At 40.4% G+C, this 14988-nt stretch overlaps 1 protein-coding gene across 4 annotated transcripts in view; it reads left to right on the forward strand.

The window, feature by feature from the left end:
- Positions 1-12130, forward strand: part of LOC103519110 (NADP-dependent malic enzyme-like) — a 68452-nt gene extending 56322 nt beyond the window's left edge. For all 4 annotated transcript variants that reach the window (XM_026830639.1, XM_026830631.1, XM_026830636.1 and 1 more), the window contains exons 3-7: positions 4884-5042; positions 7912-8093; positions 8719-8899; positions 10703-10831; positions 11833-12130. In XM_026830639.1, the coding sequence (XP_026686440.1) occupies positions 4884-5042; positions 7912-8093; positions 8719-8899; positions 10703-10831; positions 11833-12054 (873 nt within the window). In that variant the 3' untranslated portion in view covers positions 12055-12130. The remainder of the gene's footprint in view (positions 1-4883; positions 5043-7911; positions 8094-8718; positions 8900-10702; positions 10832-11832) is intronic.
- Positions 12131-14988: the final 2858 nt, after the last annotated feature.

Below are 14988 nucleotides of genomic sequence, written 5' to 3' on the forward strand. Positions count from 1 at the left end.
TTGGGAAAGGTACAATAAAAGCAGACGACGACTAAAAAATGCTCTCTTGAGTTTCATCCGATTTTTTCACGAATGTCCTTGTATTCAACGACACGATTTTTTCCCCGAACGACACACGACACAAATTCTTTTAGGCAATGTAATTTAAATGAGTGTTTCCGAATGACAAGTGGGAATGGGCCTTAATGGTTATGTATTTCTTTCTCGGAAAGGTACAATAAAAGCAGACGACGACTAAAAAATGCTCTCTTGAGTGTCATCCGATTTTTTCACGAATGTCCTTGTATTCAACGACACGATTTTTTTCCCCGAACGACACAAATTCTTTTAGGCAATGTAATTTAAATGAGTGTTTCCGAATGACAAGTGGGAATGGGCCTTAATGGTTATGTATTTCTTTTTTCCGAAGTAGGATTAACCCTTTGCTTCACCACAAACCGATATGTATTAGCACAACTTAAGCACAGCTAAAATGTTGTTAATTAAGTCAAGTCTTAACCCTTTCCTGTCCCCTTAGGAAAATCATTTCCGAAGTAGGATTAACCCTTTGCTTCACCACAAACCGATATGTATTAGCACAACTTAAGCACAGCTAAAATGTTGTTAATTAAGTCAAGTCTTAACCCTTTCCTGTCCCCTTAGGAAAATCATTTCCGAAGTAGGATTAACCCTTTGCTTCACCACAAACCGATTTGTACTAGCACAACTGACATTTCTTAACCCTTTTCCCCTCAGGAGCGGCTGCCATTCCCCAAGTGTTCACGGCCGACATTCTCATGAAAAAAAAGCTGTGACATAATAACACAAAATGCCCATGGCATTTTCCGGGGAAGCCTGCTAGAATTGTAGTTTGTAGATACTGTGGGAACCACATTCTTGTTTTTGATTTACAACATATTTGCCTATGGAAGCAGTGAGATTGACTATTACTAGGTACAACGTTATTGAGAGAAATCCTTCCCTGAACTTTCTTCATAGTTCAAGAGCTCTGACTATGACTAATCAAGAGCTCTGACTATGACAACAGTAAATTTCTTATCAGAATTTGATATTACCATAATCTAGGTATTTCATCCGCATCTCTTAAAGTCGCATCTAATCATGAATTTGTGGCGAAGCTGAGAGCCTATTTACACCAATATCCATAATAATAATAGTGCTTATTTATACTGCTCGAATAGGACTGAAAAGTCCCTTTACTCCAGCAGTAGGCTACTATTATTAAGGTCAAATTGAACCCACGCCCTCCTGTTTACCAGGCGAGCGCCTTGACCACTACACCACCGAGGCAGGTCCATGGATATATCACATCATTAGGTACCTCTCTAGCTAACCACCAAGTCCTCCATTTACAAGATTTTTCCTAATTTAACATTTTATTGATTTTTAATCAATCCTTTTATATCGGTAATACCGCCACTGGTTGCTACTAAAACAAAGTAGCTACTCAGTAATCTAAATCAGTATTTCAGTACCTAGGTACCTACCTCTAATGTACTCCCAGGTGCGAGAGCTGGTAATACGTACCTACTCGTCCTCTGGTAATTACAGTCATCAAAAATCTCTAATTACAATAATGGACTTAATGCATACTTGTATGTATAGGCAAATAGGCATGTACTCTGGAATAATTCCACTCTAAGGATCGATAGTACGGATTAATAGAGCGATCGATGCCAATTAAATTAACTCAAGTCGGATTTGGTATGACTACAATCTACATTGACTACTTTTACTTGTCATTAAAGTAGCGCTTGGAAAGGTCAAGAGCTGTTGGCGATTTGATGTTGGTAATTTTTAAATTATCTTCATTAACTGTTTGATGATAGTAATCATTGGTTGAGTGAGTTAATGACAGGCGTTAGTTCATTGTAATTTCCATCTGTGAGATTCTTTTTAAAGAGGTTTGATAGAAGCAACTGTAACCACTGAGGTTTTATCATCCCGAAATCTAAGAGAGAATCACAGGATAGGAGAAAGCCAGCTGTGTACAATAAAGTCTGCCCTGGGCGGGAATCGAACGCGCGACCGAGCGTTTACAAGGCAGACGCGGTACCTTTCAAGCTAACTAGGCTGGGCTGGCTTGTGTGAGAGTTATGTTTTGGTATCTTGGCAAAGGGCTCGCGGGTTTGTATTCCATTTCACAGAAGTTATTTACCTTAATGACCCCCGGATGTCACATAAGGAACCATTAATATAGGTAGTTATGTACTCGTAATCGTAATAGAGTAAGTACTTGAAATTCACAACCAACCTCAGTGGTGCAGTGGTTAGCACGGTGGCCTTTGAATCTGGAGGTTGGTGGTTCGAGTCCAAGTCATGTCATAAAATTTAGCGTAGTATATTAAGTGGGGAACGACATTTGTGACAAGCATTTATGCTTAACACAATTAAAATTCCTTCCTACTTGAAATGCACATAAATAAGTACTTTTCATAATACAGTACTTGCTATCTTCATTAGATACTCATTTTTATACCACTTACCTAGTGGGCAATATTGCTGCCCTAGATGAGTTATAAAGTTTAGCCCGGGTTCGGTAGATTAGGTGCCACCGTGCCATCTTGGCAAGTGTTTTAGCCTGGTCATTAATGTATATTGGGAAAGATCGTAAAAAATAATGCATTATCCTCGAGGCGTCCATATTGCTAGCTTAATAGGTATTGCGCAAAGATTTTTTTTTCTTTTTTTACTTTACAATTCTGTGGCTCCTAAAAATCAATTTCTAACGCCAAAAACTCTATAGGCAAATTCCAAAAATGTCATCTAACTCATCTATTGTTTGAAGTTCTGGCCTGATGACTTGGTGAGGCAATAGTGCACAAACAGTTCTATTCTTGTGGCTCCTAAAATGTCATTTTCAGACGCCGAAAATTGTATTCATAGTTCCTACCTTTCTACCCCAAAATGTAGAGCTATTTGTCGCAGTCCATGCCTGCAATAGACAATATTGAGACACGAATATTCGTATTAAAAAAAGGAAAAGCGAAAGATGCGTTTTGTATTTTATGTCTGTGTGTATGCCTGTTTTATTATTAGAGCATTTAGATTTGTCACGAAAATCGTGGATTTCCATAATAGGGGAAAGTTGTGTAAATGATGTGGCAGGACTTTTAGCCTCGCTTAGAATAACGAAGACGCGTCTGTCCGACAACACGATCCTGTTCCAAGGAGCTGGAGAGGTGAGTAGTATTTTACTAAAATAGAGCTAAAAGGTTTTTTAGTTTGTTTGTACTGTCAGCATAGGACTGAAAAGTCCCTTTACTGAACCATGCATTTAGTAATGCAATGGGCATTGACGAAAAATGTTAGGGTTTCTACTTGTTTGCTCCTGACATCAACCAACTAGAAGCCTAATATTTTTTTTTAGTGGACATCTGAGGGACAATTTCTCAATAGCTAACGTTCTATAGGGCTTCATTTGACTTCGCCTTTTTAGATTTAGTCTAGCAGGAAAGCAGCCCAATTGTTCTCACGAAGGTGAGTGCATCCGGAACAGCCTGAAGCACATGATATCCGTTCATATACAAACCAAGTATATCGTTGCTGAACTCAATTGATTCTTCGGCAACTGGAACATTTACCATGCTATGGCCTTTAGTCTGCCTAATCCTTTAAACTTTAGATTTGAAGTGAAATAGTGCCCGAATAAATCTCAATCTAACCCCTGCCATTACCATTAATGTATTATTAAATTATGTTATTAAACCCATAAAATACATGAGACCATGTTTAAACTGCTGGGGCAAAAGGGACTTCGAGCAGGATAAACAAGGTATATCATATTCTATTCACGTGGGTTTCAGGCGTCCCTAGGTATTGCCGACCTGTGTGTGATGGCTATGCAGAAGGAAGGTACCTCAGAGCAAGATGCCCGGGACAAAATCTGGATGGTAGACTCCAAGGGTTTGATCGTGAAGGACAGACCTGAAGGTGGAGTGACGGGACACAAGGTCCACTATGCCAAGAAACACGCGCCCGTGAAGAATCTGGCTGATGTTGTCAAGACAGTGAAACCCTCCACTTTACCTTTTCTACTTTTTTCTTCGTTTGAGTTTCCATTTGTTGTTTCCTTGAATAGTTTACGTTTTTGTCTTGAACGTTCTTTGGGTTCATTTACATCTCCTTTTGGAGAGCCGCAGAAGTGTCGCAAAGCGTTTCTGGGTTTCTCTCTAACTCTTTTTGGACATTAGTAGAAGTCCCTCGAAATTTTCGGGTATATTTCCAATTCCTTTTGGGCTGGGCAGTAGTAAAAAGTGAAGTTCATAGTTACCTATAGTTCGTCCATTCTTTCTGCTAAACCAAGTTTCAATCCAGGGTTTTCTTCCCATTGTATTAAGTTAATACTATTCACAGTTCGTTTGCATTATTGACTACTTTTAGCCGGGCTGCTGGACAGTTCTAAAGATAGTCCTATTTGATCATCATGAGTGGCGGCTTTTGGGAGTTGGTTCCCAGAAGAAATCCGCCATATGTTCCAGCGGATCTGATTGGACTAGACTGTATGGTAATCTTCCTGGAGGTCTTTTTTAGCTCATTATCCTTGCCATTTAGCTTGTACCTCTTATGTTGGGGTTTAACAACTCGGAATTGAGATGAAACGAGGATTTCCCTATACTTAATACCCAGGTCAACCTCGGATTGAACTCAATCCTGAGACAATCCACGGTGATAGAACTCGACCTTAATGTCACTAGAAACATCATTCTTTGCAACTTACAGGAATGAATGTAACCTAAAATTTGCACTTATTGGAATGGTTATAATGTTTTCCAATCCAAAAATTTTCTTTTCTTTTTTACCTTAAATTCACATACCTACCTATTTCATCGTTTTAGTTTCACTTTCCATCACCTAACTATTCTCTGTCGTTCTGTTTTCAGGGTATGGCTTTCTCCATTGAGGAGAGACAAGCTCTAGGAATCCACGGTCTGCTACCAGCCGCAGTCAAATCTCAAGATGAACAACTACACCTGTGCAAGTTGAACGTGGACAGATATGAAGATCCCCTCAACAAATACATCTACCTGCAAGCCCTAGCTGTGAGTATAGAATACTCCTTGTTCATCCTGCCCGAATAGGACTGAAAAGCCCCTTTACCTCATCTTGGTTAAACAAAGGGGGTAAAGGGACTCTCCTAGCGGGATTTTCTTTCATCTTGGTTAAACAGAGGGTAGAGGGATTTTCCCAGCGGGATTTTCTTTGACCTTTATTAAACAGAGAAGGTAAAAGGACCTTCCCAGCGGGATTTTCTTACACCTTGGTTAACCAGAGGAGGTAAAGGGACTTTCCCAGCGGGATTTTCTTCGCTAAATTGGTATTTCTTTTCTATTTTGTCAGGCCAGAAACCGATATCCGAGCTATCGTAGTGACGGACGGCGAGCGTATTCTGGGTCTGGGAGATCTCGGAGCTTACGGTATGGGTATCCCGGTGGGTAAACTGTCCCTGTATACGGCACTGGCTGGCATCAAACCCCATCAGTGTCTGCCCATCACTCTGGATGTGGGAACCAATTGGCGCAGTCGGTAGGATACGACAATGCACAAGGTCTGGCAGGGTAGTAGTCAAACCTAGTCGATTTAAGTTTGGGGAAAAAGGGGGATGTTGAATATTGGCAACATAGAAAACCTCCTGAGTGCATTGGCAACACTGTGATATCAGAAGCTGGTCGAGTTCACATGGTCACTGGTCGGGTCGTTCTCTTTTGTGTGTGTAATTTTTATGTTCCTATTAAATACTCATGAGTTTAATAAATAAGTGTCAAAGTCTTCTCATTTCCAAATCTCAGACTTCAGGACCCTAGGATACATCACTCCCAGCGGGATTTTCTTTCATCTTGGTTAAACAGAGGGTAGAGGGATTTTCCCAGCGGGATTTTCTTTCATCTTGGTTAAACAAAGGGGGTAAAGGGACTCTCCCAGCGGGATTTTCTTTCATCTTGGTTAAACAGAGGGTAGAGGGATTTTCCCAGCGGGATTTTCTTTGACCTTTATTAAACAGAGAAGGTAAAAGGACCTTGCCAGCGGGATTTTCTTACACCTTGGTTAACCAGAGGAGGTAAAGGGACTTTCCCAGCGGGATTTTCTTTGACCTTGGTTGAACAGAGGAGGTAAAGGGACTTTCCCAGCGGGATTTTCTTCGCTAAATTGGACGTATCTGTGTCGTAGTATGTCCCTCATCAGATGGGCGAGAAGAGACACAGTACTTCCCATTAGGTGCTCAGTCAACAAAAGGACAGCAGAAAGTAACCCGTTGAAACAACCACAAATATATTTGTACTAAGGTATGCCCACACATTGATGATCTTCGGCCGTTGAATATGTTTGGACACACCTTTGACACATCTAAAATGTTGGTCTTAAGTCTTAACCCTTTCCTGTTCCCCGTAGGAAAATCATCTCCGAAGTAGGATTAACCCTTTGCTTCACCACAAACCGATATGTATTAGCACAACTCAAGCACAGCTAAAATGTTGTTAATTAAGTCAAGTCTTAACCCTTTCCTGTCCTCTTAGGAAAATCATTTCCGAAATGGGATTAACCCTTCACCGCAAGCAGATTTGTACTAGCACAACTGACATTTCTTAACCCTTTTCCCCTCAGGAGCGGCTGCCATTCCCCAAGTGTTCACGGCCGACATTCTCAAGGATATGGCTGCATTTAACAAGCGGCCCATTATCTTCGCCCTGAGTAACCCCACCAGCAAGGCCGAATGCACAGCGGAGCAGGCCTATGTTAACACGGACGGAAGAGGGGTGTTTGCCTCTGGATCACCGTTCGACCCTGTCACCTACAAGGGAAAGACGTTCACTCCTGGACAAGGTAAGAGAAACTGGGCCCTCAGAACTCCTTTTTTTTCTTCTTCTTCTTCTTCTTCTTCTTATTCCTTAAAGAGGTTTGACGTTTGATTACCCTCCACTAGAAGACAAGCTACCCACTTCCTGATAATAACCTCATCCAACATGAGTGGGACCGGGGGCACACCGGGGCAGCAGCATTGGAAAAAAACCATTGACCAAGTGTTCATCCATCTGGATATCAGCGCAACGTTGCTTATCTTTAGTGATCCAGGCAACTTGTGCATTCAACTTGCTATCGCCGCTGACACTAAACATCCCTCTCTTGAAGCGGTTTGATACAGGGAATTGTAACCTAGAGAGGTCTTATCGTCATGAAGTCGCTTTCCTACAGTACAGAAGAAAAATGAAGCACAAAGGCAGGGGAGGGGGGGCGGCCAGCCCCCCTCAACCCAAATTTTTCGGAGTCTGATGTACAGTAACGGAGAAAAATGGAGCTGGAGGGGGGGGCCTAAATACGGCCCTGATCCTATCCTCCCCTAACCTACTCTCTTCATGATGGATATCCTAGTGAATATTATAGTTAAATTAAAATACAGGTGATTAAATTTTGAATTTTGTTTTATTTCCTATTAACGTTTGACAATTCTGTCATTTTGAAATCCATCTTGAATTTTCTAGTTTGGAATTAGAAAGCACATTTTGAAGCTAGTCTTCATACAGTTGGGAATTTTGAGGATTTCTTTAGAATACCTATTTAAGCCTTCTCCCCTTTACCCCAGCAGTCTAAATAAGGTCTGAGATGTTTGATGGGAAAAAGTGTATGCTTTGGAAAGTGATACAAGTGATGGTACATTATATTTACCACCACTTTTGTGCTGGCTTTCTACTATTCTGTCTTCCTTCTCTCTTCGCTTTCGGGACGGTAAGACCTTAGCAGTCACTGTAGGTATCAATCCTCTTGGAAAAAAAATACAAGAAAGTGTAGGTACCGATAAATTGATACAATCTTTCTGGACAATATTGAGCAAAACTGAAACAATTTCTTTCCTTCTGATTTAACCCGTTCCTCACTCGTACTGATGAGTTAACCCCTCCGGTTTCATGTCCCCAGGACCGCAACGAACGTCTGTTCTACCGCCTCCTGTCAGAGTATGTAGTCGAACTCATGCCCATCGTATACACCCCCACGGTAGGCCTGGCCTGTCAGAAGTACGGCCTCATCTTCCGCCGACCTAGAGGTCTCTTCATCAGCATCCACGATAAGGGACACATCAGTGAGGTGCTCCGGAATTGGTGAGTGAGGAGAAAGTGCCCACCTCTGTGGCCGAGCGGTCAAGAGCACCGACTCTCGACCTGGAGGTCCTGGGTTCGAATCCCGGCGAGGGCGGACATTTTCTAACAAGACTTTTCCGTTTTTGGATAGGCATGTATGTAAAAGAATGTGCACATTGAAGTAATACGAAAGCGATGCCGAGGTACAATCTTAATAATATGCCCATGGATAATAATAATAATAATAATAATAATAATAATAATAATAATAATAATAATATTAATAATGAAAATAATAATAATAACCGGTTCTCTGTTGGAAAACGTTGACGGTGGAGAGCTATAAGGTTGAAGAAGAATTGAGAGAGAAGGTAGGAGATAGGAGGGTATGGATAAGAATAAAATACGGAAACTTCAAACCCAGATAAAATTGGGAAAGGTACAATAAAAGCAGACGACGACTAAAAAATGCTCTCTTGAGTTTCATCCGATTTTTTCACGAATGTCCTTGTATTCAACGACACGATTTTTTCCCCGAACGACACACGACACAAATTCTTTTAGGCAATGTAATTTAAATGAGTGTTTCCGAATGACAAGTGGGAATGGGCCTTAATGGTTATGTATTTCTTTTCTATTTTGTCAGGCCAGAAACCGATATCCGAGCTATCGTAGTGACGGACGGCGAGCGTATTCTGGGTCTGGGAGATCTCGGAGCTTACGGTATGGGTATCCCGGTGGGTAAACTGTCCCTGTATACGGCACTGGCTGGCATCAAACCCCATCAGTGTCTGCCCATCACTCTGGATGTGGGAACCAATACTCAGGTAAGAATAATTGATTCTTCGGCAACTGGAACAACAAGGGTTTACTTATGTAGCTGGCGTGAGTGAGTGATATTGGAGAGATTTGGTATGGCATATTCAGAATAGAACTATTGGGGATCCAGCCTAGTTAACTTGGAAAGTAGTGCGTGCGCCTTTCTTGTAAACGCTAGGCCGCGGGTTCGATTCCCGCCCGGGTCGTACTTTACCCTAAACAGATGAGGCTCGTTCTCGGAGCACCCGGGGCGAACTTTACCCTAAATAGATAAGGCTCTTTCTCTAAACGATTGGCTTTCTCAAATGTTGTCCCCCCTTTTATCTTCGACTTGGCGCGGTTTGGCCAGGCATGAAGTTCGAACGCACGCACACACACGAACAAATATTCATTTTTATCTATTAGATTTTGGGACGATAAGACCTCCGTTGTTACAGTCCTTTCTATCAATGGCTGGCTTTCTCCTATCCTTCTCTCCTCTCTTTGTTTCCGGAATTATAAGCTTCTTCTTCTTCTTCTTCTTCTTCTTCTTCTTCTTCTTCCTTAAAGAGGTTTGATTACCCTCCATTGGAAGACAAGCTACCCACTTCCTGATAATAACCTCATCCAACATGAGTGGGACCGGGGGCACCGGGGCAGCAGCATTGGAAACAAACCATTGACCAAGTGTTCATCCATCCGGATATCAGCGCAACGTTGCTTATCTTTAGTGATCCAGGCAACTTGTGCATTCAACGTTCTATCGCCGCTGACACTAAACATCCCTCTCTTGAAGCGGTTTGATACAGGGAATTGTAACCTAGAGAGGTCTTATCGTCGCGAAGTCGAAGAGAGGAGGATATGACAAAACCAGCCGTTCCGAGAACGAACCTTATCTGTGTAGGATAAAGTTCGGCTCAGGTGGCAAGCGAACCCGCGACCTAGCGTTTACAAAGCAGGCACGCTAGTTTCCAAGCTAAGTAGGCTCGTTTCTTTCCACTCTTGGTAAGAATATTAACATTATTAACACATTCATTGGTCGTGGGTTTTGATATTATAAGTTGTTCTTGATATTAAATATTAAAACATTGATTGGTTGGTTTCACAGGTAACAACTCTTACATTTTCCCTGGCGTTGGATTGGCCGCTATCGCCACCCTAAACAGATGAGGCTCGTTCTCGGAGCACCCGGGGCGAACTTTACCCTAAATAGATAAGGCTCTTTCTCTAAACGATTGGCTTTCTCAAATGTTGTCCCCCCTTTTATCTTCGACTTGGCGCGGTTTGGCCAGGCATGAAGTTCGAACGCACGCACACACACGAACAAATATTCATTTTTATCTATTAGATTTTGGGACGATAAGACCTCCGTTGTTACAGTCCTTTCTATCAATGGCTGGCTTTCTCCTATCCTTCTCTCCTCTCTTTGTTTCCGGAATTATAAGGCGTCCTTTGTTACAGTTCCCTCTACGAAACCTCTGTTTTAATTTTATTATTAAATATGTTCTATTGTTGTATTAATTATTACGAAAACTACGAAAATTAATAAATATGTTGTATTAAATACAAAGAGAGTATTAAATACAAAGAGTGTGTAATTAAAACCCAAGTTCTATCTCAAGATATAGTGTTCTTTAACCGATGTTTAGACTACGGAAAAAAAAGTTTCCTTGAAAAAGTCCACGGAGATGGACGAAACTCGAGTCGGATAAGATCAAAACCGGAACGTGTATCCATTGTATCATATAAATGTGATAAGTTTTGTAGTTACCTATTTCATAACTCTTTTTTAACGTCTTCTATAATGGAAACTTAAACGTCTGCCATTTCAGCAACTCCTGGATGATCCCCTGTACATAGGACTTAGACAACGAAGAACCACTGGTCAAGCATACGACGACTTTATCGAAGAGTTCATGCAAGCTGTAGTGGCCAGATATGGACAACATGTTCTTATTCAGGTAAATACCCATACGACAGTTTCGTATAAATATTTAAATAAGTGGTTGGCTGGAAGAGCTTTTGCGGGAAAATTCCGCCATTTGTTAGAGTGGCAAAGTTATAGAAAAAGGAGAAGAAAAAGAAGGAGGAGAGAAGGATGAAGAAGAACCAATCAGATTGCTTAATCCGAGAGTTAAATTTAAACCGTAAACTATGATTCCTCGGCCATTATTCGGACAGGACAAACAAGGTATATTGCCCGCCTAGTTATGTAGCTTGGTTCGTAGCCAATAATGTTGCTTTGTTTCCTCATGGTTTCAGACGTTGTCAGACTTGGTCACCGAAGCTGATCTTGACAGTGGATGTCTGTATTTTGATATTAAATATTAAAACATTGATTGGTTGGTTTCACAGGTAACAACTCTTACATTTTCCCTGGCGTTGGATTGGCCGCTATCGCCGGCAAAATCAAACATATCTCCGATGAGGTGTTCCTATCTGCCGCCAAGGTAAGACGTTATCTAGAACAGGGTCAACTTTTTTAATTACAATGAAAGCTCCTTCGCTTGGATTTTACTTCAGAAAAACGGTTTCAGCTTTTTTTTTTTAAGCAAAACCCTTGAAGTCCCAATAGAGCCCAAAATGTGGGGCCCATTTTTTTTTAGTTATTTTGAGACACATACATACTCGTACATACATACATTATTAATTAGCTGCATATAAAATGCAACATTCTTCAGGTTAAAAAATGGAACTTTGTTCGTTCAATCACGGACGAATTCCATTTATTTAAACTTAAAGCAAGCAACCAATAATGTTGCTAGAAGCGCTAGAGCGTGGGTTCGATTCCCACACAGGGTGGATTTTATCCTGAACGGATAGTATAAAGTATTCGTTTTCGGAAAGGCTGGCTTTGTCCTATCCTATCAACCTTCTCTTTACGATTTCGGGACGATAAGACTTTAGCGGTTAGAGTTCCCTCTATCAAACCTCTAAAAAAACGTATATTCGTTTCTTCCAGTTCGAGGACTTCGCCAATCACTCCGCATTCCGATTCCTGGACACCTACAGAAACCGCTACTGTGTGTTCAATGATGATATACAGGGTACGGCGTCCGTAGCTGTGGCAGGACTTCTAGCCTCGCTTAGAATAACCAAGACGCGTCTGTCTGACAACACGATCCTGTTCCAAGGAGCTGGAGAGGTAAGTTCAATGATGATATACAGGGTACCGCGTCCGTAGCTGTAGCAGGACTTTTAGCCTCGCTTAGAATAACCAAGACGCGTCTGTCTGACAACACGATCCTGTTCCAAGGAGCTGGAGAGGTAAGTTCAATGATGATATACAGGGTACCGCGTCCGTAGCTATAGCAGGACTTCTAGCCTCGCTTAGAATAACCAAGACGCGTCTGTCTGACAACACGATCCTGTTCCAAGGATCTGGAGAGGTAAGTTCAATGATGATATACAGGGTACGGCGTCTGTAGCTGTAGCAGGAGTTTTAGCCTCGCTTAGAATAACGAAGACGCGTCTGTCTGACAACACGATCCTGTTCCAAGGAGCTGGAGAGGTAAGTTCAATGATGATATACAGGGTACGGCGTCTGTAGCCTTAACGTTTGACAATTCTGGCATTTTGAAATCCATCTTGAATTTTCTTGTTTGGAATTAGAAAGCACATTTTGAAGCTAGTCTTCATACAGTTGGGAATTTTGAGGATTTCTTTAGAATACCTATTTAAGCCTTCTTTAGATTTGAGGATTCCAGGAATTACGAGGCAGGTGAAAGTTGCCACACACAGTTTGTCAGTGCATAGAGGGTAAATGGGCTTATTGTTATGCAAAACAAAACACTCAAATGGATTGATTCAATAGGTCCTTTTGTGGTCTGAAGGAGCCTTTTTTTATCAGAGTTTTACAGTTTACTGAACCAGTAATTGCTCACCTCCAACATCAGTGATAATCCAGTCGGGCAGAGCAAGGCTGATGATTGCAAAAATGTCTGCAGCTAAAAATAGGGTGCCTGCTATGCAAGTTAACTTATCCATGACTACTTGTCTGGTTATCACATTGAACTATTCAGCACTCCTTTGGGGGGTCATTTCAGTTTCTAGTGGCAAAATTCCTTCATGACTTCCACAGGTCTTGAGGTGGTTGTGAAAGTGTTCTCATTTCTTTTGGAAGTTTTTCTTCATTGAAAAGGGAACCTGTACACAAGATGGTCACAACCAGATGCTGTATTACACCAAATGAGGAAGTGGACAAGTTTTAATTAAAATCTTCATCTACTATTTTGGTTTATTGTTAGGTATTGCACTCAATTTTTTTCTTATACTTAAAATACATTGTACTACTAAGGTATGTATCTTAATATAAATATTATTAACGCAATTAGTTTTGTAATTCAAATCAAATGCATAGTTCTCTAGAAATTCTTCTTTGGCATTGATTAAATTTTCAAGTTCTAAAATTCGAGTTTTTCTTGTTTGATTTTTGTTGAAACCAACCAAAGACTTTTCAAGTACGTAATTGGCTTCACATACAATGAATCTATGAGAATTGATTATTCAAAAACCTCTAGCATATAATTTTACTGGAATGTAAAGTGTGATACAAGTACAAAGTACAATGACTTTTTTTTTTTTAATTCGAGGACTTCTTCATTCAAAATTACCAAGATAATATATTTCAAATTTTCTGTATCTAAAATTTAAGGTGCATTATGTTCAGTTTAATTTTCCAAAATTAAATTTCAAATAAGTAGTATACGTTGTGGTTTAGAAAAATCCTTTTTGTTTTCGATGAGTTTTTTTTTTTTTTTTTTTTTTTTTTTTTTTTTTTTTTTTGTTAGGTAATCATAAAATTGGCTCTAACAATCTCTAACACAGTGTTTCTTAATTAGTTTGGCCCGCGGAACCCTTTTCAAAAGATGAACATCTTTGCGGAACCCTGAACTTTCAAGATTGCACCCCCCACCCCCACAGTTCCCTCTATCAAACATTTAAAAAAAGCTGTATAAGATGAAATACCTAGTCTAAGATGGTCGTTTTGAAACTGCATTTTATCTAGTGTATGATTTTTCCAAAATATCTCGCGGAACCCTTGCAGTCAGCTCGCGGAACCCCTAGGTTCCGCGGAACACCAATTAAGAAACACTGCTCTAACATACTGGTAATTATGATGTTACATTTTTAACAAACTGGTAATTATGATGTTACATTTTTGACAAACTAAGAAATGAGTTCAAAATTACAATGACCAAAAAACGGGAAAGAAAAAAAAACTGTTTAAAAATGCGAAGTGGTTTTCTATTACAATGACTTATTTATTTACTAACAATATTATTGAGAATTGAATTGGATGTACTTGAAAAGGAGAACCAAAATGACTGCTGAAACCCTCCAAGAGAATTGGATGTAGGTATAGAAGTATAAAATGTACCTAGGTTGTGTTTGTGGAAAAGCTGAAGATTCTGTTTTATTTATTCTTGTTTGTAAGTTTAAGTGAACTTAACAAGTTTTCATACAAGAGATTTTTGCTTCCAGGATTTTTTAGCATTGTACAATGTACATAAATATATTTCCTGAAGAAATTCAACTCTCCCGCAAACGTAATTGTATGTAATCTATAATTGAACATTTATGCCATTTATATTAAAAGTCAAGGTCTAAAATTAAATTGTGGAGAAACGAGAACCTGCGTTTTCTATGTAAGATTTTATTTGTGTTGAGTGTTGTTGTGAGCGCCACAAGTGTATGCTTTGGAAAGTGATACAAGTGATGGTACATTATATTTACCACCACTTTTATGCTGGCTTTCTACTATTCTGTCTTCCTTCTCTCTTCGCTTTCGGGACGGTAATACCTTAGCAGTCACTGTACTCTGTAGGTATCAATCCTCTTGGAAAAAAATACAATAAAGTGTAGGTACCGATAAATTGATACAATCTTTCTGGACAATATTGAGCAAAACTGAAACAATTTCTTTCCTACTGATTTAACCCGTTCCTCACTCGTACTGATGAGTTAACCCTTTCCGTTTCATGTCCCAAGGACCGCAACGAACGTCTGTTCTACCGCCTCCTTTCAGAGTATGTAGTCGAACTCATGCCCATCGTATACACCCCCACGGTAGGCCTGGCCTGTCAAAAGTACGGCCTCATCTTCCGCCGACCTAGAG

Source organism: Diaphorina citri, unplaced genomic scaffold, assembly GCF_000475195.1.
Source record: "Diaphorina citri unplaced genomic scaffold, Diaci psyllid genome assembly version 1.1 scaffold63, whole genome shotgun sequence".
NCBI lineage: Eukaryota > Metazoa > Arthropoda > Insecta > Hemiptera > Psyllidae > Diaphorina > Diaphorina citri.